Source organism: Phocoena phocoena, chromosome 16 (assembly GCF_963924675.1).
Source record: "Phocoena phocoena chromosome 16, mPhoPho1.1, whole genome shotgun sequence".
Lineage (NCBI taxonomy): Eukaryota > Metazoa > Chordata > Mammalia > Artiodactyla > Phocoenidae > Phocoena > Phocoena phocoena.
Genome location: NC_089234.1, coordinates 60,267,214 through 60,290,729, shown reverse-complemented (window position 1 = coordinate 60,290,729; position 23,516 = coordinate 60,267,214). Strand labels below are relative to the sequence as shown.

At 38.4% G+C, this 23,516-nt stretch overlaps 1 protein-coding gene across 4 annotated transcripts in view; it reads right to left on the bottom strand.

The window, feature by feature from the left end:
* MICU1 (mitochondrial calcium uptake 1) overlaps positions 1–23,516 on the bottom strand; it is a 223,862-nt gene that overhangs the window by 42,326 nt on the left and 158,020 nt on the right. For all 4 annotated transcript variants that reach the window (XM_065893771.1, XM_065893768.1, XM_065893769.1 and 1 more), the window contains one exon: positions 1,375–1,512. In XM_065893771.1, the coding sequence (XP_065749843.1) occupies positions 1,375–1,512 (138 nt within the window). The remainder of the gene's footprint in view (positions 1–1,374; positions 1,513–23,516) is intronic.

Here is a 23,516-nt window from a genome sequence, read left to right as displayed (position 1 = left end):
TCCCAACTTGTTCCACACCTACAAGGGCCTGCATGTTCTTGCCCTCCATCTCCCTCTCAGACCTCACCTTAGACCATTATCCTCTTTGTTAGTATGCTCCAACCACAATAGTCGCCTTTTAGTTCCTCATACATGCCAGATTCATCTTTCCTCCTTGTTATGGACTGAATGTTTGTGTCCCCCCCCACCCCCAAACTCACACACTGAAGCCTTAACCCCCACTGTGGCTATATTAGGAGATGGGGGTCTCTAAGAAAATAATTAAGGTTAAATGAGGTCACAAGGCTGGGGCCCTGATCCTATAGGATTAGTGTCCTTATAAGAAGACACATTAAAGAGCATGCTTTCTCTCTCTGCACAAACACTAAGATCATGTGAGGACATAGCAAGAAGGTGGCTGTCTATAGGACAGGAAGAGAGCCCTCATTAGAAACCCAGTTTGCTGGCACATTGATCATGGACTTCTAGCCTCCAGAACTGTGAGAAAAGAAATTCCTGTTGTTTAAGCCACCCAGTCTGTAGTATTTTGTTATAGCAACCTAAGCAGAGTAATACACTGCCTCAGAGTTTTAAACATATGCTATTTCTTCTTTCTGGAGCTTCCTCTCCATTCTTCCTCTTTCCTTCTTTTCTACTTCCTTACTTGTTGTTCTAATATGCCTTCCAATTGGACCACTGTAATAAAACAGCTCTCCCGAAGGTCACCATTTTACCAAAACCAATGGGTATTTATCATCTCATTTTACTGGACCCTTTCGGTTCCATATGACACTGTAGACCCCTTAGTTCATGAACACTCTTCTTCCTTGGCTTTGATTTCACTACTTCCTCTAGGCATTTCTCTAACCATTTCCTCAAGATTTCATTCTGGAGCTCCTTAAATGTTTGTGTTCTACTTGATCTTGCCCTTGGCTCATAGTTCTTTTTTGTTTAATATCCTCCTTGGGCAACTTCATCCATTCTTGTGGTTTTAATTCCAATAGTGTGTTGATGATTCCCAAATCTATCTCAGTCCTCTAAAGTAGATTTGAATATCCAGTTGGCTGCTAAACATCTCTACTTGGATAGTCCACAGGCATCTTAAACTCAAGATATTTACAAGTGAACACTTTATCTCCCTCTGTAAACCAGCCTGTCTCTTTAAATTTGCAATCTCAGTTCATGGTGCCACCCGTGGTCTGAACAAAAAACATGGGGTCATTTGGGGCTCTCCCCTCTTCCTCACTCACTGCTCTTTTTTTTTTTTTTCCAGGTACCAGAGATAAATTGAAATCAGTCATAATTAGTCATTATTTCACTCTCATTATGTTAGTGCCTTTGCAATAACAATATGCTCCCATGGTTCCTTTTCTTCCTCTAGGCAAAGTTACCTACCTTTCCCTCTTTGAAGTGCTTCTTGAGCTGCTTCTGCATGGCAGTCAACTTCTTGGACTGTACCCCACTGTAGGCCAGCAGCATGCCACCAAACTGTCTCTCGGTGATTCTCCCATCCACAGGGTCATGGCGTTCAAACTGGGAAGGGAACAGAAAGAGTATTCATGGGGTCAAATGGAAAGTACTTTGACATGGAATGTGGAATGATCAACCGTGTTGGATGGCAGAGAATAGGTGATGGCTGGGACCATATTTTGAACTATAATTCTCACCAAGATTTAAAAAAATCAGTCAGAAACAAAAGATTTTTGTTCTTTTTTTTTTTTTAATGTATCTATTTTATTTATTTATTTTTGGCTGTGTTGGGTCTTCATTGATGTGCGTGGGCTTTCTCTAGTTGCAGCGAGCGGGGACTACTCTTCTGTTGAGGTACACAGGCTTCTCACTGCAGTGGCTTCTCTTGTTGCGAAGCATGGGCTCTAGGTGCGTGGGCTTCAGTAGTTGTGGCACGTGGGCTCAGTAGTTGTGGCTTGCAGGCTCTAGAGCACAGGCTCAGTAGCTGTGGTGCGTGGGTTTAGTTGCTCTGTGGCATGTGGGATCTTCCCAGACCAAGGCTTGAACCCTTGTCCCTTGCTTGGCAGGCGGATTCTTAACCACTGCACCACCAGGGAAGCCCAAAAGATTTGTGTTCTTATTCCAGTTCTGCCACTAAGTTACCCAACTACTCTAAGCCTCAATTTCCTCACAGATAAAAAGAGCTGCTATAACGTCTTATATACCTTCTAGATGAGGAGCTTCCTTCTGGGAATAAAAACAATGTTAAAACTCCATTCAAATTCATGAGTAATAGTATTAGTAATAAGTGCTCTCTGGATCATCCATGTCCCTGCTACTCAGAGAAAACTTAAAAGCTAATTATTACAAATTTGATCAATTATACATATGTAAAAGTCATATCAGTTCCTTGATCTGTACTTAATATTGTTATACATTCAGACCTCTAAGCATTTCAAAGAAGAATAGTGTCTTCAGATTTCCCCCAAAATGGTAATCAAATGCTAGAACAACAACAGAGCTTGAAAAAAATGTATAGAGCATAGCATGCCTCAATTAGACATGCATACTTATCATAAAGCTACTAAAAAATCATGAAGTGTATTTAAACATGCAGATGGAGAGGTTAAGTATAAAGGACCTCTAGCTAATCTAAGTAATATCAGAAAACTAAGATTTTCATTTAAAAATGGAGAGAAGGGGCTTCCCTGGTGGCAGAGTGGTTAAGAATCCGCCTGCCAATGCAGGGGACACAGGTTCGAGCCCTGGTCAGGGAAGATCCCACATGCCGCGGAGCAACTAAGTCTGTGCGCCACAACTACTGAGCCAGCACTCTAGAGCCCGCAAGTCACAACTCCTGAAACCCGGACGCCTAGAGCCTGTGCTCTGCAACAAGAGAAGCCACCGCAATGAGAAGCCCATGCACCACAACGAAGGTAGCCCCAGCTCACCGCAACTAGAGAAAGCCTGTGCGCAGCAACAAAGACCCAACACAGCCAAAAATAAATTTAAAAATAAATAAAATAAAATAAAAATGGAGAGAAGAAAGTTATCTCAATGCCAGCTGCAGTGTTAATGATACTTATAAATGCATAAATAATAAAATGGCTAAAGACAGGCCCAGAAACCAATTAGAAAGCAAAATGATTTCAAGACGGTAAAATTTCCCCATGGTTTTATTGGAAAATATCAGTTACCAGGAAACTTTCAGATTCCTATGTGGCAGGGCATAATCCTCTTCTCCTAAGAGGTTTATATATAGACATAAGACATGGCCAAGTAAGGTCATGTCAACAAACATTTCCTGAATGTCTACTAGTTATTTAGCAGTGTGTTAGTCATTGTGGAGTACGGGAAAGAAGATTCAGTTTCTGTCCTTAGGAACTTCACCATCTAGTAACAAGATAAGATTTACACATAAGACACAAAATAAGGAAATACGTAAAGAATGAAATTCCCTCTCAATTTTTTTTTTTTTTTGGCTGCACCACGCAGCATGCAGAATCTTAATTCCCCAACGAGGGATCAAACCCATGCCCCCTTTAGTGGAAGTGCAGAGTCCTAACCACTGGACCGGCAGGGAATTCCCCTCTCTGTTTTTATTTCCTCGGTTAGCTTGGTAAGTTGATATACACCTTAATTTGTCTCCTCACCGGTCAGACTTATGTGAGTGAGCAAGACACAGAATTACATTTTAACAACAGCAATCACTTACTGAAAATGTACTACGAGCCAGGTACTTCACCCATATATTCTTTCATTTAATCACTGTAACAACCTTGTGGAGTAGGTATTATGAGCTCCATTTTACAGATGAGAAAACTGAGCGAACACGAAGGTAGAGCTCAGAGTCAAACGCGGCTCTATCTGGATCCAAAGACTGTATCGCAATATCATACTATTTCCTCCTTTTAAGCAGTAGTACATATTCATCCTATAGGATAGCATTATGTTGTTTTGGATAAACTTACAAAGCAATGGGATTTAATCATATTTGAGTGAGAAGCAAAACTATTTCCAAAGAAATCAACATCATCAACATTAAGTGAAAGCCTCATTTGTAACTCAACCACTCAGTATTTCATGTTTGTCATACCATCACTTGTACAGAGCTGATTAATTTTTGACAGTACCAAAAGTTTTCAGGATTTAAGTTTGATTTATGATTCAGTTTACCATCCTGAAACAAAATGGAGGACTGATAAAATTTTTACAAATGGGAGTACTATCTGCAGTGTTTAAATCAGATTTGCAGTGAAATGTGATACCCCGGCCAAAGTTGGGCTTCTTCAAAGCAAGCGAAGCAAAGCTATGGTCCTAGGCTTCAACAATTTAGGGTGCTCACTTTACCTTTATCTGGAAGATTTCACAGCTGTGGAGAAATCCCATACATTTGAACTAGATGAGTTAAGCTGCATCCTACAAGATAGATTCAAGGTTGCAATGTCTCTTTTCATAGTGTTGGCAGCAGCAGCAGTGTGCTCAAGGTTTATGAAAGACTGCATTCATCTGCTCTCCACAGGTGCATAAAACCTCACCTCTGCTATGTTTCAAAGGCAGTAAAGAATTTCCAGTGGACATCCCCAAGTAACAATTCCAGTGCTCAAATCAGCATTTTTACTCATGTTCTTTGAAAACACAGACTTATCTTTTTCTATCATTATTATTATTGTTAATATTTTGATGTGGTTGGAACCTGAAATGGCTTAAGAACTATAAAACTCAGCTCCATGCAGTATAGCCCACTTCAAAATTTACTACCTCCTCTGTAATTTGATTTGGGGCAACACTGAAGACCTACTAGGCTAGGGAGCTTTAATAGTCGTTTCTCAAGGACCTGCATTAGGGCTAAATTTTCAAGGGCAATAGCTTGACATCATGTGGCACCATATGAATGTAATTCTCAAGGTCATGAGAGGGTCTTTGGGGAAAGACATAGGTTATTGCAAAATTATCACAGTGTAGAAAGTTCCCAATTGTATATCTGGAGGCAATTCATATGATTGGCTTGTATTTTATTTACCAAATATTGCTTGAGCATCTTAAGTTCCACTTCAATGACAACTAAGAAATTCCATTCTATTTGATCCTGTGGCACAGAATGTGTGTGTTCCAGGACACCACCCACAATTTTCATTGCTCCTTCGGACTATACTACAAAGCTACAGTAATCCAAACAGCATACTGGCATGAAAACAGACGTAAAGATGAATGGAACAAAATAGAGAGCCCAGAAATAAACCCACACACCTGTGGTTAACTAATCTATGACAAAGGGGGCGGGAACATACAATAGAGAAAAGACCATCTCTTCACTAAGTGGTGCTGGGAAAACTAGACACATGGAGAACAAAGAGATTAGAACATTCCCTCATACCATACATAAAAATAAACTCAAGATGGTTTAAAGACCTAAACATAAGACCTGAAACCATAAAACTCCCCCCAAAAAACACAGTTTAACATAAATTGTAACAATATTTTCTGGGATCAGTCTCCTAAGGCCAAAGGGGAAAAAAAAAACAAAACCCAAAAACCAATGGACCTAATTAACCTTAAAGTATTTGTAAATGATGAGACCAACAAGGGATTAATATCCAAAATGTACAAACAGTCCATACAAGTCAATATCAAAAAAACCCAAACAACCCAATCAGAAAATGGGCAGAAGACCTGAATAGACATTTTTCCAAAGAAGACATACAGATGGCTAACAGGCACATGAAAGGATGCTCAACACCGCTAATTATAAGAGAAACGCACAAATTGAAACCACAATGAGGTATCACTTCCCACTTGTCGGATTGGCTATCATCAAAACATTTACAAATAAGTGGTGGAGAAGGTGTGGAGAAAAGGGAACCCTCCTCCTTTACTGTTGGTGCAAATGTAAATCGGTGCAGCCACTATGGAAACAGCATGGACGTTCCTTAAAAAACTAAAAATAGAAGTACCATATAACCCATCAATTCCACTCCTGGATATATATCTAGAAAAAATGAAAATGCTAATTCAAAAGATACATGCAACCCAATGTTCATACCAGCACTATTTACAATAACCAAGACATGGAAGCAACTCATGTGCCCATCAATAGATGACTGGATTAAGAAGATGTAGTACATATATGCAATGGAATACTACTCAGCCATAAAAATAAGAATGAAATAGTCATTTGCAACAATGTGGGTAGACCTAGAGAACATTATATTTAGTGAAATAAGTCAGAGAAAGACAAATACTGTATGATATCACTTATATGTGGAATCTAAAAATGATACAAATGAATATATATACAGAACAGACACAGATTCAAAGATATAAAAAACAAACTTATGGTTACCAAAGGGGAGAGGAAAGGAGGGAGGGACCAATTAGGGGTATGGGCTTAACAGATACAAACTACTATGTATAAAATAGATAAACAATAAGGATATACTGTATAGGACAGGGAATTATACCCATCATCTTGTAGTAACCTATAATGGAGTATAACCTGTAAAAATACTGAATCACTGTGCTGTACACCTGAAAAGAACACAATGTTGTAAATTGACTATACTTCAATAAAATTAAAAAAAAAGAAATTCCATTCTTTTGGATCCTGTGGCACAGAACATGTGCATTCCAGCACACCACTCACCATTTGCATTGTTTCTCTGAGTCTAGGAAGAGAAATGAACAACTTAGCATTTTCTCTTCTGTGCCACTGCCACTTTCTCAAATGGATATAAGCTGTTGGCTCCCTGTTGTTTCCCCAGGGGGCTGCAGAGCAGGCAAAGAGGGGCCAGAGAAGAGGAGCCGAAAGACTGTAAGATTTTTCCTGGCTTCTTGTTCCCACCCTTGCCCCTTGTTGAGAGTAAGAACAGCTTTTTGGAAGGACAGATGGTCTATATATCCATTAGCATCTAGAGATGAAATGATTTAAGGAAGAAGGGAAGTCAGGAAGGGAAGAAAACACATATTATAAACAAAGGCCAAAATAAGATTAGAAAAATAGTAAAAGGAAAAAGAAATCAGTATCTGCAACTGGGTCTTGATTTATTAAAGTCTTTTGAAGTTAACATATTTCAACAAATGTAAACGTCAACCTTATTCTCTTTCACAAAATTATGTTTCAGGAGACTCTGTCTATCCCTCAGAGTAAACCCTGCCCTTTTACAAGTATTTCAGAATGATAATTTTCTTCACAGGCTTTTTCTAGCTTCTGAACTGTATGATTCAAGTAATGCATAGTAATCTCAAGCCACTGAGCTGAATATATCTATGTTTTTCAATCTGACAGTATTTGGCTTTTGAGATCTGAACCATGTCACTGCTGCTACTATCAGGAGTCTCAGAAAAACTGTCTGTTTTGCCATCAGGAGGAAAAATGATTACAGGCAAAGTTCTCTACTGCAAACCACCCAGTGAGCATAACATACATTTCACAGTTTGAATATGAAATCTATGTTTCTACAATTGGCAATGGACTTCAGAGAGCCCCAGGTCAAACTGCCTGGAGCCTGAATTTTCTTGATCTTTAAATATAAGATGCATCTTCACTGTCAACCCTAATGATTGTCTTTTGGCTAAGGAAGAAGGCCTACAATTTGGAATGAAGGCAACATGGTTCAGTGCCCTGAGCAAGGACCCAAACAATCCATTAGCATCTGGGACCATGAGATTATAGATTACCAAACTAAGCTGCTTGACTCTTCTGCTTCAAATCTAAGGATTCTTTCCATTTAAAATGGTTTTTAAGGGACTTCCCTGGTGGCGCAGTGGTTAAGAATCCACCTGCCAATGCAGGGGACACAGGTTCGATCCCTGGTCTGGGAAGATCCCACACGCTGAGGAGCAACTAAGCCCATGTGCCACAACTACTGAGCCTGCACTCTACAGCCCGTGAGCTACAACTACTGAGCCCGCAAGCCCCAACTACTAAGCCCACGCGCCGCAACTACTGAAGACCGCGTGGCTAGAGCCCGTGCTCCACAAACGAGAAGCCACCGCAATGAGATGCCTGCACAACACAACAAAGAGTAGCCCCTGCTTGCCGCAACTAGAGAAAGCCCGTGCGCAGCAATGAAGACCCAGTGCAGCCAAAATAATATAATATAATTAATTAATTAATTAAAAATTAAGATAAACAGGCAGAGGAGAGTCAGTGCCTTGGGGTTGAAAACAGAGCAGGGAGCTGTGTATAGCCATAATTTCAATCTAGTACAGTAATATAGGATTATCTCATTTAATTAAGAAAGTTCATGCTGGAGAGCAAATCAAGTGACTAAAAGACATGAGTACCAATAACACAGACCAGAAAAGGATTAACTTTCCAGTCTGATAGTAAAAATTAGGAAGATAACAAGATTGATGTATGAACTTAATACAGGCTAATAAAAATCAGGGTATATTTGACTAAGGGTGTTGGAGAAAAATATTTTAAATCTGGAACAAAGGGATTCAAGGTTTGATAAGTTTGGGTTTCATTCCATACAAGGTAATACATTTAAATGACTAAGAATACAGGCTTTAGAATCAGCAAGGCCTGGGTCTGAATTTCAGCTTGAACCCATACTTGCTGCTGTGACTTACTCCCTCTAAGGCTTCAAAATCTTCCCACTAAAAAATGGAGATAATATTCACAACCTCAAAGTGCTGTAAGGATTAAATGGGATAATGTATGTAAAGAAATTAGTACAGAGTTTGGCGCATAGTTAGAATTCCAATAAATGTAGTAATTAATATTCTTATCACCATATCACTTCTCAGGAAAGTGCCTCAATTGATTATTCTGTTCTCAGTAGGTATTAATTAAATTCAACGTACTAGGTCTCACTTTTCTTTTCATAATTGCTTTTGGCCAGTCTCCGTTTACAGAATATTACTTTCATATTTGAACAGCACAAAAAGTGAATGCAACAAATTTTATTTATTATTCACAACAGAATAATTTCAAGATTAAACTACTTAAAGGTGGCTGAAGCAGAACAACTTAAGTCCTGTAATCTGGCCATATATTACTAGACAAGAAAACTTCCATAAAGGAGGTGCTCAATAAATATGTAGCCAGTGAACAGAGACAGAACACCAGAAAATTAATTCACAGCACTCTGTCCTACTGTTGAGAGGATTTCCTATCTGAGGCAAGGATTACCTCTCATTTCTCCCTTAATACCTACTTCCATGATATTGATATCTGTAAGAATATGCTCGAGAATGTCATTTTTTTTTTTTTTTTAGCCTCACCTGAGGCTTGTGGGATCTCAGTTCCCCAACCAGGGATTGAACCCGGGCCACAGCAGTGAAAGCCCAGAATCCTAACCACTAGGCCACCAGGGAACTCCCGAGAATGTCATTAAATATGGCTAATCAGTAACATATTTGAGTGCTTACTAACTTGCCAGGTGCTGTCCTAGGAACTTACCTTATGTAATCCTCATAATGTTATATAACAGGTATTATAATTATTATTGTTGTTGTTTTATTTTATAGACATGGACACAAAAGCAGAGAGAAGTTAAATAACTTGCTCACACAGTTAATCTGGGGAGAAACTTCTCTCTGGTCTCAATCAAAACAGTTGATTTGTTTTCTTATCTTAAAGGCACCAACAATCATGTTTCCTTTTTTATCCTGGTTACTAAAAGCTTAGAGTCAAGTTTGTGGCCCCCCTCTAATAAAAACAGGAATTTATGACATATTTTTCATAATAACCTTATTCCTGGCTTTCTCTCAACCTTCTTCCACCTTTTTTTTTTAAAGATTTATTATTTATTTATTTATTTTATTTATCTTTGGCTGCATCGGGTCTTAGTTCTGGCACGTGGGATCTTCGTTGAGGCACGTGGGAGCTTTTGTTGTGGCGCCTGGGCTCTTTGTTCCTGCGCACCAGATTCTCTCTAGTTGTGACACACAGGCTCCAGGGTGCGTGGGCTCTGTAGTTTGCGGCACACAGGCTCTCTAGTTGAGTCGCGCTAGCTCAGTAGTTGTGGCACATGGGCTTAGTTGCCCTGTGGCACGTGGGATCTTAGTTACCTGAACAGGGATTGAACACACATCCCTTGCATTGTAAGATGGATTCTTTACCACTGGACCACCAGGGAAGTCCCAACCTTCTTCCACCTTTTAACTTTCATTTCTCAGCAAGTTTTATTTTACTTTTGTCTCATTGAATATATTCTTTAAGCCTTTCTTAAATCATTTTTGAACAAAGCAGGATATAAAAAATAGTGTTGGACATCCAGGTTTTTTCAATTTTTGGTTATAATAAATATCACCACTGAGATAAACTTTTTCTGTATTTATTTTTTCATCATTATTTTGGGGTTGATCTCTAGAAATGAATTATGAAATAAAAATCTATAGGCTCTTACAATATTTTATTATGAAGTATTTGATATATACAAAATAATATATCTAATAGACAAGTCATGAAGCATAATTAAAAAAAACACCCATGAACCTACCACTAATCTGAGAGAGGAAGCATTAGAATGAACAGTTGAAGCTCATCCCTCTGCCTCCCCTAAGACGTAACCACCACTGGACTTCTTTCTTTATTGTCTTGTTATTTTTGTTTAGTTTAAAACACGTTTGTGTCCCTAAACAATATTATTTATTTCTTCTTGCTTTTGAACTTTATAAAATGGTATCATGCTGGATGTACTCTTCTGAGATTTGCTTTTTTCAATCAACATTATAGTTCTAGAATTCATCCATGTTGCTACATTTAAGCATGCTTCTTTCATTTTTACTCTACTATAGATTTCTAGTATTTGAAAATACCACTATTTATCAGTTTTCCTATAGATGGACACCTGAGTTACTGTCAGCCTTTTGCTATTATGAACAACGCTATTATGAATATTCTTATACCAGTGTCCTGGTGAAACAGTAACAAGAGTTCCAAGTCTAGGGTATATATCTAGAAGTGGAACTGCTGGCTTATCAAGATAATATCTAATTATTTTCCGAAAGAATCACACCAATACTTTTATCAGCCATGTATAAGAGCTCCCATTGCTTCACACCTTCACCAGTACTTGGTATTGTCAGACTTTTAATTTTTTGCCAATCTAGTGTGTGTAAAAACGGTAGGTATAGGGCTTTCCTGGTGGCGCAGTGGTTAAGAATCCACCTGCTAGTGCAGAGGACACGGGTTCGAGCCCGCGAGCCACAACTACTGAAGCCCACACGCCTAGAGCCCGTGCTCTGCAACAAGAGAAGCCACCGCAATGAGAAGTCCGCGCATTGCAATGAAGAGTAGCCCCCGCTTGCCACAACAGAGAAAGCCCACGCAGCAACAAAGACCCAACTCAGCCAAAAATAAATAAATAAATAAATGTATTTAAAAAAAAAAAAAAAAGAATAACTTGGAGATATCTTCAAGCTATGTTTCAAAAAAAAAAAGGTAGGTATAAACTCTTTAATGCTTTTGATATATATTGCCTAATTAATCTCCAGAAAGATGTATCAATTTATAATCTTAATAGTATATTAGAACACCCTTGACAACATCAAGTATAATTTAAAAAAAATCTTTGCTAGAGTAAAAATGGTAACCCATTTTAGTTAGTATTTCTTTTTCTTTTTTTTTTTTTTTTGCGGTACGCGGGCCTCTCACTGTTGTGGCCTCTCCCGCTGCAGAGCACAGCCTCCGGACACACAGGCTCAGTGGCCATGGCTCATGAGCCCAGCCGCTCCGCGGCATGTGGGATCTTCCCGGGCCAGGGCACGAACCCGTGTCCCCTGCATCGGCAGGCCGACTCTCAACCACTGCGCCACCAGGGAAGCCCTAGTTAGTATTTCTTTGATTACTAGTGAGGCTGACCGTTTTTCAAACATGTGTACTGCTCATTTCTATTTCTTCCGCTGAATTTTTTATGTTCCTTGCCTATTTACTTACAGAAGTGCTGATATTTGTCTCATTAATTTATAAGATTAAAAATATTTGCCCTTAATTAATACTGTATAAATTTTTTTACCCAGTTTGCCCATCTTTTAATTTTGTTTAAGTCTGTTTTATGTACACAAGTTTTAAATCTTTATTGTGGTGAAACGCATGGATCTTTCTCTCTGCAACTTGTTCCACTGGTTTATATCTAGCAACTCTTTCCTTGTTAGATAAGAGGCTAATTAAGTATTGACTTATCATTTCTTCATTTAAAAAAAGGAAATATAACCTAAAATATTAAAACATATTCCTCAGTGTCAATCAATGAAAATGATTAAATCCTCAGAACAAAAGCTAAGTTTGTTTTAAAAAGTCCTCCAGATACTGAGTGAAGTAAGTCAGACAGAGAAAGAGAAATATCATATGATATTGCTTATATGTGGAATCTAAAGAAATGGTACCAATGAACTTATTTACAAAACAGAAATAGAGTCACAGATGTAGAAAACAAACCAATGGTTAACAAGGGGGAAGGGGGGGAAAAGATAAATTGGGAGATTGGGATTGACATATACATACTACTATATATAAAATAGATAACTAATAAGAACTTACTGTATAGCACAGGGAACTCTACTCAATACTCTCTGATGACCTATATGGGAAAAGAATCTAAAAAGGATTGGATATATGATATGTATAACTGATTCACTTTGCTGTATAGCAGAAACTAACACAACATTGTAAATCAACTATACTCCAATAAAAATTAATTAAAAAAATAAAATCAACTGGGAATCTTTTTAAAAAACCCAATAAATAAATTAATTTAATTAAATTAAATTAAAAAATAAAATCCTCCAGTCTGCTGACTTTTTTTAAAACTAGTCTTAATGTTTGGGAATTTAGACTAAAATGGGGTCATTTAAGCCTAACTTAACCAGATTCTCCTTATTGAGGGAATAAGCTCAAGGAAATTCACTCCAGTTAACTTCCTTTTTTTGTTTAAAGGTATATAATCAGCTACGGAGTGATGGAGAAAGCAAGAAAAAAATAGTTCAGTTCCAAAGAAAAGAAGGCCTAAAAGGACTTAGTTAGAAAAATTCCTCAGGTTGTTAAAGAATAATCCATTCTCTATCATTCATAATAGCAAATATTTATATAGCACTTATTATGTGCTAGATCCTGTTCTAAGTGCTTTCTATACACTAATTCACACAGCATTTTGAATTATACAAAATTTGTGTGCTTATTTTTTCCTAAGATATGACCTTGATCAATATGAACAAGCCCCAAATTCTGGCAAAGTTAACAGCTATTTAATATTCCAATCAATCCATGAAGTTAGTGTTTCCACATGGAATCGCTATATCACATTAGTCTCAAACTATTTTTTTCTCTAAGATAACTCTTTCAGCAAGCAGTAGATCTTACCATATCCAATTTCTGCTTTCAATAACCATTTTATTCTAAATCACAGCAACATGAACAAAATCTTAGTCTTGGCACTACATATTCCTTTGAGATTTAAGGCCCAACATTATTCAGAGTTCAAGGCCATTCTTCTTTTCATGAGATCACAAGAGTTTTGGAAAACAGAAAGACTATCTATTGGAAAAAAATATAAAAGCTCCAATTTTAGGAGATAAGAACCAAGGACTAATCGTGGTAGGAAAGCAAAGTGCTATTTTTTCTCATCTGAGTGTCAGTTTGTTTTCCTCTGATTTCATTATTTCTGCAGATACCTCTCTGGGATCTACTGTCTAGCTGAAAATACAACATATTTCCATACTGCTTTTGTCCAAGCATTGCTGACAGTATGTTAGCACTCAGAAAAAAGTTGGAGGTTTAGCGTGTTCATTACTTGACACCTAATGACCACTATAAAAGGCCTGATGTGCTGATTTTACCTATAGGTGTAGTGAACTGGAAGGCAGGAGCCAGTGTGAAAAGCTGTTAAAAATAATGATGACAGTTAAGACATACAATTTACTCTGGGCTTGGTGTATTCATAGTTGATCACTTCCTCATCACAGTGAATGACTGAATAAAGAAAAATAAAAGCCTCAACAAAATATTAGCATACCCAACCCAGCAATATATAAGAGGGATTAAATACTGTGACCAAGTGAAATATATCCCATAAATGAAAGGATAGTTTAACAACTGAAAGTCAATTAAGGTAAGACAGATCAATAAAATAAAGGTCAAAAACTACATGATCAAAAAAAAAAAATGGGGAGAGAAGCAAACAATTCTTGCTACGATTTTTCATATGAGAATACAGGTAATTCCTCCCACTTCCATAATGGGAGAAAAACTCTCTACATCAGCAGACAGCAATTACTGGCAAATGATCAGAATATCAAAACTTGCCTAATAGAGGCAAGGAGGATATACATTTTTAGTGGGCCCCAGTGAAAGAGCAGGGAAGGGCACAGAGCACAACTTTTAAAAGAATGACGGAGCTGTTGAGGATATGACAAAGACTGGTTAGAACCGTTAGGTCTAAGATGGTAGAAGATTTGACTTCCAGTGGACCTTAAACCTCATTATACGCTCATTGTAATATGTTAGCATGTTAAGTGACACACCCACCAGCACCATGACAGTTCCAAGGCTGACCATAAAAGGCCAAAAAGTGGGCAGTGGCCCAATTCCTGGAAATCTCTGCCCCTTCCTCAAAATCATTGGAATAATCCCCTACTTGTTAGCCTATGAAATTACCCAGCCCATAAATACCAACCACTCCATGTTTCAGGGCCTCTCATCTTCTGAGATGGCCCACACTCTGTGAAGTGTGTTTCTCCCAAGGCCGTTCTAGTCTTTGAGATGGACTGCATTCTGTCTATGGAATGTGTATCTCTCTAAATAAATCCCACTTCTTACCTATCACTTTTGTCTCTCACTGAATTCTTTCTGCGATGAGACATAAAGAACCTGAGCTTCATTAAGTCCTGAGACCAGGTATGTGATCTCAATTAAAAGACAGTGGGTTCAAATCCCAATCTGAGGGCTTCCCTGGTGGCACAGTGATTAAGAATCCGCCTGCCAATGCAGGGGACATGGGTTTGAGCCCTGATCTGGGAAGATCCCACATGCCGCGGAGCAACTAAGCCCGTGCACCACAACTACTGAGCCTGTGCTCTAGAGCCTGCAAGCCACAACTACTAAGCCTGCGTGCCTAGAGCCCCCACTTGATGCAACTAAAGAAAGCCCACGTGCAGCAACGAAGACCCAACGCACCCAAAAAAAAAGTCCCAATCTGAGTTGTGTGGTTTTCACCAGCATGATGCAAATTAGCCATCAACTCACTATAATATGCAATATAAACTCTCCCAAGCTGTGTTGATTATGTACCTAATGTTTTTTGATAACAATAAAATATAAACATAAAGCCTTTCTACGGCAAGAATTCAATCAATTTTAGACATTCTGTATTCTAAAGGAGTCTTTCATCAGCTGTGAAAGGATTTGGAATACCTCATGGCTCTAGGGAAAGGACTTTGTTTTATGCTCAGCATTTGGGTTTTTCCTTATCTTCCCTGTCTGGGATGCTGTTCCCCATTCTTATCTATATGTACAAACCCTGTCCTTTCTTGAACTTAACCTCTCTTTGTGGCTCTACTGATTATTCTAAAACACACTTGATTTTCCTGAGCTTTCTGAAATCTTACAATAGGTAAGGTCTAGGCTTCATAGAAGAAAATAATTTGCATTATATTTTCCTTTCTTTTTTGAAAGTACATATATCTCTCATATCATTATACACTTCTTTTTATTTTATTTATTTATTTATTTAGGCTGTGTTGGGTTTTCGTTGCTGCGCGTGGGCTTTCTCTCTAGTTGCAGCAAGCGGGGGTTACTCTTTGTTGTGGTGCACGGGCTTCTCATTGCTGTGGCTTCTCTTGTTGCAGAACACAGGCTCTAGGTGCATGGGCTTCAGTAGTTGCAGCCCGCGGGCTCAGTAGTTGTGGCTGCGGGCTCTAGAGTGCAGGCTCAGTAGTTGTTGCGAACAGGCTTAGGTGCTCCGCAGCATGTAGGATCTTCCCGGACCAGGGACCGAACCTGTGTTCCCTGCATTGGCAGGTGGATTCTTAACCATTGCGCCACCAGGGAAGTCCCTAACATTATATTCTTCTTGAAGGAAGAGTCCATGCCTTGTATTTTTTACAGTGTCATACCCAGAGCCGGGCCACACAGCACGTGCTCAATAAATAATTTTGGTTGGCTGATTAAATCTCTGCCTCATTTATAAGACTCACCTACAATTCTTTACTTATCATCTAGTAGGAGCCTAAGACACCCTTTTCAGTCTACACTCTTGAATACCGAAGGAATGACTGGGCCACTTCTCTAGAATTGTAATTATTCCCAGGGGGAGAAAAAAAATCCTAACATTGCCCCCGGAGTTCCAAGGATATGATTAGCTGTGGGCTCTGCTATGAAGCTCCATTTGCTCCTTTACCTGAGTCCAGTTATACATAAAATTTCTCAATAATATTCAGTTTGCATCTAACAAACTAAAAGAAACAATAAAAATTGGTAGGTAAATCAATAAGCACACAGGAGGACGCAGACAAGATAGGCAATGCCAGACTCTGTAGGCCAAAATAATTTGTACTCAGAGTCTGAGAACTATGCTGGAATGATAAATTAGTTGAGAATGGCAGGTACATTTATTCATTCAAGTAAAAACCACAAAAACCCATCAGTAAAGTTTCCCTTCTTCTGTCACTTGGTATTAGAAAACTACTATATCATGAATATTCATAAAATTCAAGCCAGGGTAGATGTCATAAAATCATTATAGTCACACTTTAGTGCATTAGGAAAATGAGAATATTTTGATCAAAACACGGAGACTCACTCATCTAAATTAAAAATCTGAAATGTAGGATCTATACTCAGCTGAAGGTATCTGCAGGAGCCTTTTCATTTAGTCTTTACTCACTGAAATTCTAGCTTGGTAGCCTCTGGAAAATAACTTTATGCAGTTCTATTTATTCTCCATTCTGGCTTTCTGGAAGAATTAGGGTATTCTTGTGTCCGTATCAGAGATCTTGATTATTGGGGTGTATAAATGAATCCAATATATTACAGTGGCAAGAATATAGAATCTGCAGTCAGACTGACTTGAGTTTGTTTTTTTTTACAGTTGGTCACTTACCACCTGTAAACTCCTGAGCAATCTATTTCACCTTTCTAACCCTTGGTTCCCTCATTTGTAAAACGGGTATAGTAACAGTACTTTCCTCGTGGGATTATTCTGAGGGTTAAGTTAGATAATACATATGAAATAATCACCTTATTTAATATTTTATGATATATATACTTATTTATATTTTTTACATTTTAATACCTCTGAAAGCAATATGCTTCTTACAATTGCTGTTGGCCAGGCAGCAGTTGTGATATTGTTGTCACTGCCTATACAAGATGTCAAAGCTTGTAGAATGAGTGTCAGTGGCTTGGAAGAAAATCCCAGGTAACAGTGGAGTATTCCTTTAAGAAATGCTGCAATACCAATGCTCTTGATGGCTCAAAGGACAGTTTGTGGTGGAAAAACACAGACATTCATGATTCTGAGTCAAAAAGAAATTCAGAATTGGGCCCTGAATGTGAGGGAGTTTTAGACCAATTTATTTTGCTTATATTGTCCTTTGATGAATGCACAAGGATGACATATAATAAAAACCTAAGCCTAAAGGAGTACTTTAATAGGCATTAACTAAATGTTTTTAGTGCAAAGAAAGCATTTTTGTTATGATTTACTTGACAGCATTTTTTTCTTTCTTAGTGGTACATAAAATAATGGTACATGTCACCAATGTTTGTGTTTTAGATTCAATGAAATATGGTAGTACATTGCCTAGCACACACTAAGAGCTCAGTAAATGTTAGCTGCTATTACTAATAAATGTTATTTAGCTACACATAATAATACAACACAACAATAATAATTTTGCTTCTGTTAACTTCAGCTCTGTTTAAAGAGAAACAAACTTTCTGTCCTCTACAAAGACAATACAGAAAAAAACTGAGAAAGGAAAGGAAAACTACAACTAAGTAATTCTCTTAACTCTCTCCTTTCTACTCTTCACATGAATGTTTTTCATGTTTATGAGAAGAAAAGGAAGAGAGGTGGGCAAGAGTGGAACTATGTTCAGGGCATGGAAAGTTGAATTATAAACTCTTTCCCTATAAAAACTGGACTTCTGCAAAAAATTTATGGAAATAGGAGATGTAAGAATAAACTATAAACCCTGTAGTTATTACATGTGGGACACAAATAAACAAGTGGGCTGAGAAATAATAATGTACAAAATGCTTCCTATTCTCTGACTTTCATAATTACCTTTAAAATAGGTATAATAGGGCTTCCCTGGTGGCACAGTGGTTAAGAATCCGCCTGCCAATGCAGGGGACACAGGTTCGAGTGCTGGCCCGGGAAGATCCCACATGCCGCAGAGCAACTAAGCCCACGTGCCACAACTACTGAGCCTGCATTCTAGAGCCTGCGAGCCACAGCTACTGAGCCCTCATGCCCCAACTACTGAAGCCTGCGCGCCTAGAGCCTGAGCTCTGCAACAAGAGAAGCCACGACAATGAGAAGTCTGCGCACTGCAAAGAAGAGTAGCCCCCACTCACCAACTAGAGAAAGCCCATGCACAGCAACAAAGACCCAACACAGACAAAAATAAACTAATAAATAAATTTATTTAAAAAATTTTTAAAAATAGGTGTAATGGTGATATCTCCATTTACATAAGAGGAACCTGAGATATGAAGAGTAAATTGGACAAAGCCAAGACCACAACACAGTCTGGTGGGTTTTAAAATTACCCTACATGAATGTGTATTACTGACATGATTATAGGCATGATACAATTATGTAACATTACTTTTTATAAGTGAATGATTTAAAAAGCCCATAATTAGAGGCTGATTTAAGATCATGTGACTACACATATGCCTAAAAAAATGAAAAAAAGAAAACCTACTCAGGCAATTATAAGTTAAACTGCTAGTTTATATCTAGGAGGAGACAGCATCATTAAAAATAGTTATTGCTTGATGTTTTCTATAGGAACAATGTCACAGATGCAAGATATGAAATAATCAATTGTGGCTCAATTTGAAAAACAGCTGTGTTCAAGGAATTCATCATGGCAACTCTATGCTTGACAAAAGCTAGACAGTTTAACTGAAAGAAACATAGGTTTATTACACTAAAACAATGAAACGGTTCTATCTGTTTTTACCCACATGAACTAAGCTGAATATTAAGTTGCATATTCTCAAATTTCTACCTACTTGGAAAATACTAAAAAACTATAGTTTGACGACACTATCTGTAAAATTAGGAATACATTAATTCCATTCTTTGGTCTCCAGAGCTCAAATCTCAGTTTATCTCACTTCTTGAAATGACTGATTCCGTTTTGATTGGCTTAATCTTATCACCCATATCTGACCATTCAGAAAGCCACTACATAGGCAATGAGCTCATGCTTATTAGGTACTATGGAACTGGTTATTATTTTTTAATATACTAAAAATTACCTTGGAAGCTGCCAATTTTTTTTTGGAACATAAAATGGAGAGCTAGAGAGTGAAATAATACACAGAAATTAGAATTCAGGTTACGTTGACTGACAAGCATAAAGACAAATGCAAGAAAGGCTGAAGCTTAGAAATACGCAGCTCACTGAAGCTTTAATGTAGAAAGTGGGAAGAAATGATCAGTCCGAACACATGCAGGTGAAAGGCAAAGTATCTAATGGACAAGATCACTTCAGTGATCATTCTCTTTCATTAAAAAAAAAAAAGATAATATGTTTTTCCCCTGACATAGGAGAATGGAAGAAAGTCATTAAATTCTTTTAGATGACAATGGTTAAAAATAGAAAGAGAACTTGCTTTCTATTTCTATTGTATTCTAGGTTAACAAGAAGTTTAGCTGTCTCTGCCAGGCCAATTACGTATTTTAGAGACCAACAAGTAACCACTGAGTGAGGTTATATGTTAAATCCCTCAGCACTAAAGGTTTTCTGTTCGTTTGTTTTTTTAAGTCACCGAGCTAATTAAGAAGGTTTTTCTTAAATGTTAGCTTTTCATTTTTTTAAAAGCAAATTAAGAGACATAGGAGATACTTTTCAATTACGTGGTAGCCTCTCAGTTTTTAAAAAGAGCTAATTAGGAATTCTTCATGCTTAAGCAGATGGGTCTTCAACATGGCAGTTAGTTAAAATAATCTAAACTCACTATGATACCCTATAAGGCACCTGAAAGTAATGTGAAGTTTGTTCATTTACTTTATGGGTTCAGAGACTACTGAGTCTTATTCTGGGCATGTTTTGAGGTCATTATTTTTAGTTTTTCTAGTTGTAGTAAGGCTTCTTTTGGTGGCACATAATGGAAACCAACTCAAGATAGCTTCAGCAAAAAAGAAATTTAGGAGCCCCAAGAAACAAAGGCAAGCTCATGAAAGGGAAAATACTGAAAGCCAGGACTAGAACATTGTCAGGGCTCTCATTTCTATGTAGCTGCCTCACTCCTCGTTTTCTGTTAGCCTTTCTTTCTCTGCACTTCATGGGTCTACACAGTGGGCAGCAGATGGTTACCCTGGAGTTCTGGAGTTTGTATGTTATAGTGCAACTATCAGAAAAGACCAACAATCCCTAGTACCAATTTCAAATTTCCTATGGAGAAACTGATTGGTACAACCTGGGTTGGGTATCCACTGCCGATCCAATTAGCTGAGGTGGGGGAAGGGAAGGGTGATGGGAGGAGAAGCAGTGGGAGGCACAAGGTACAAATATGGCTTCCAGGAGCCCACACCTGTGTTTGGTAGGTAGGGTGGGACAAATCCTGGAGAAGAGGGACTTGTTGGAAGTTGAGCAGATAACCCAAAAGGTGCCTAATTTACTAAAACATAATGATGCCATCATGAGAGAGATTGAGAGGGTGTGTGCATGTGTGTGCACCTTCCTCAAGCTTTTGTCCGTATCTGAGGGACTATTCATCACTATTTCCTTAGCATCTAATTTGTGTCAGATACTGTGCCAGTCGCTAAGGATATAATAATGAGCCCAATACTCTATCAAAAGTTCTCAAGGAGTGTACTACAATGAGGTATCACCTCACACTAGTTAGAATGGGCATCATCAGAAAATCTACAAACAACAAATGCTGGAGAGGGTGTGGAGAAAAGGGAACCCTCTTGCACTGTTGGTGGGAATGTAAATTGACAGCCACTATGGAGAACAGTATGGAGGTTCCTTAAAAAACTAAAAATAGAATTACCATATGACACAGCAATCCCACTACTAGGCATATACCCAGAGAAAACCGTAATTCAAAAAGACACATGCACCCCAATATTCACTGCAGCACTATTTACAATAGCCAGGACATGGAAGCAACCTAAATGCCCACTGACAGATGAATGGATAAAGATGTGGTATGTATATACAATGGAATATTACTCAGCCATAAAAAGGAATGAAGTTGAGTCATTTGTAGAGACGTGGATGGATCTAGAGATTGTCATACAGAGTGAAGTAAGTCAGAAAGAGAAAAACAAATATTGTATATTAATGCGTATACATGGAACCTAGAAAAATGGTACAGGTGAACCGTTTTGTGGGGCAGAAATTGAGACACAGATGTACAGAAAAACGTATGGACACCAAGAGGGGAAAGTGGCAGGGGGTGGTGGTGTTGGGATGAATTGGGAGATTGGGATTGACATATATACACTAATATGTATAAAATGGATAACTAATAAGAACCTGCTGTTTAAAAATATAAATAAAATGAAACTCAAAAAAGAAAAAAAAGAAAGTAGGACAGATTCTTATTGAATGTATGCAAATTATTATGTTGGCAAGAAAAATAAAGAGACTCAGCAGGAAAAAGAAAAAAAGGTCTTGAGGAGTGTTCGTAGACAGGTATTTAATAAATAATCAGATGACTATATAATTATCTGAAGAAAAGGTACAGGGTGCTTTGGAAATATGTAACATAAAATGAAGTCTAGGGGCTTCCCTGGTGGCGCAGTGGTTAAGAATCCGCCTGCCAATGCAGGGGACATCGGTTTGAGTCCCGGTCCAGGAAGATCCCACATGCCGCGGAGCAACTAAGCCCGTGCACCACACTACTGAACCTGTGCTCTAGAGCCCACGAGCCACAACAAGTGAGCCTGCATGCCGCAACTACTGAAGCCCACACGCCTAGAGCCTGTGCTCCACAACAAGAGAAGCTACCGCAATGAGAAGCCCGCGCACCACAACAAAGAGTAGCCCCTAGGGGCTCACCACAACTAGAGAAAGCCCGCGTGCAGCAACGAAGACCCAACGCAGCCAAAAATAAAAATAAATAAACTAAATAAATTTTTAAAAAATGAGGTCTAACTGAGCTCTGAGGGATAAGAAGGAGGTAACTAGGGGAAGGGAAAGGAGGAAGTGAGTATTCCAGGCAAATCAACATTAGTGCAACGGCCCTTGGGTGGAAGAGTGATTGGTATGAGATGAACTTGGAGGAAGAGGTGGCAGGTCAAATTATACAGAGCCCAGGGGTACTGGTTTAAGTCTTTATTCTAAGAAGAAAGAGGAAAGCAAGAGTGGCTATAGTAAGACTAGTTGGGAAGCAACTAAAGTATCTCAGCCAAAAGATAACTGTAGTTTAGACTGGAGTGGCGTTGGATACGGACAGAAGTGGTAACATGAGATGGTGTTATTGACAGTGATTGTGGGAATGGGTGTGATGAAGCTATCTATGCCTAATAGGTTCTTTTCTGCTTCACACATATTTCTTTGAATGTGTCTCTAGCTACCTGCAAAGCCTATGGTTGCTTGGCTTTCTCACTGCTAACCCAAAGCCTTTAGTAAAAGAAGGTCAGATAGCTCCTCATTTCTGCCTGGTAGGTCTTTCCTTGCTGGTGCCAGCAGAATGTTCTCATATGTGAAATTATCTTCCTCAAATCTTTAAATTGCTTTTAATATCTTCGTTTCTTGGGGTCCTATTAGACGTGCAACACCTGATACATTCATGTGAATGAACAATACAAGGTAATAGGGGCAGTGGCAACTGTTAAGGAAGCTGCTCTCGTAATCTCCTGCAGCTCTCCAAAGTAGAAGAGGTCCCCTACTTTCAAGGGTATTTGACCTTAAGAGCTAGATGTAACATCAAAGACTAAGACACTAATATTGGTTGGTCATTCACAGTTCTATCTCTTTAGTATAATAGTATAATTCAAATATAATTCAAATACTTCTTCCCTTCTGGCTGTCATGCAGCTGGGAGGCAAAAATAAGCCTCAAATTATCTATGGAGGAACAAGCTGTCCATGGCTTTGTAATACAGAGAAGACTGCCACATAAACATGAGGTCAAAATTACTGCACCGTTTTCAGTATAGAGGCAAAGAGGAAGTTAATCAGTATTTCAGATCAGAACCAACCAATTAAATACACTAAATTATGTGTATTATGCCACCATGGTAATATAATGAGGAAAATTGTACATTCTTCTGTCACATATTTACCAACACATGTTGGCAGAGAGAGGCAGGTATTTCAAATATTTGAAGCTATCTAATAACTATGGTTTGACATATACTAATTATAGCCTAGCAGTATTCATTTACTAAAACTGTGTAACTTTTACTCTGCTCTGAGGATCTGCCCCGTTGAGCCCTCTGGCAA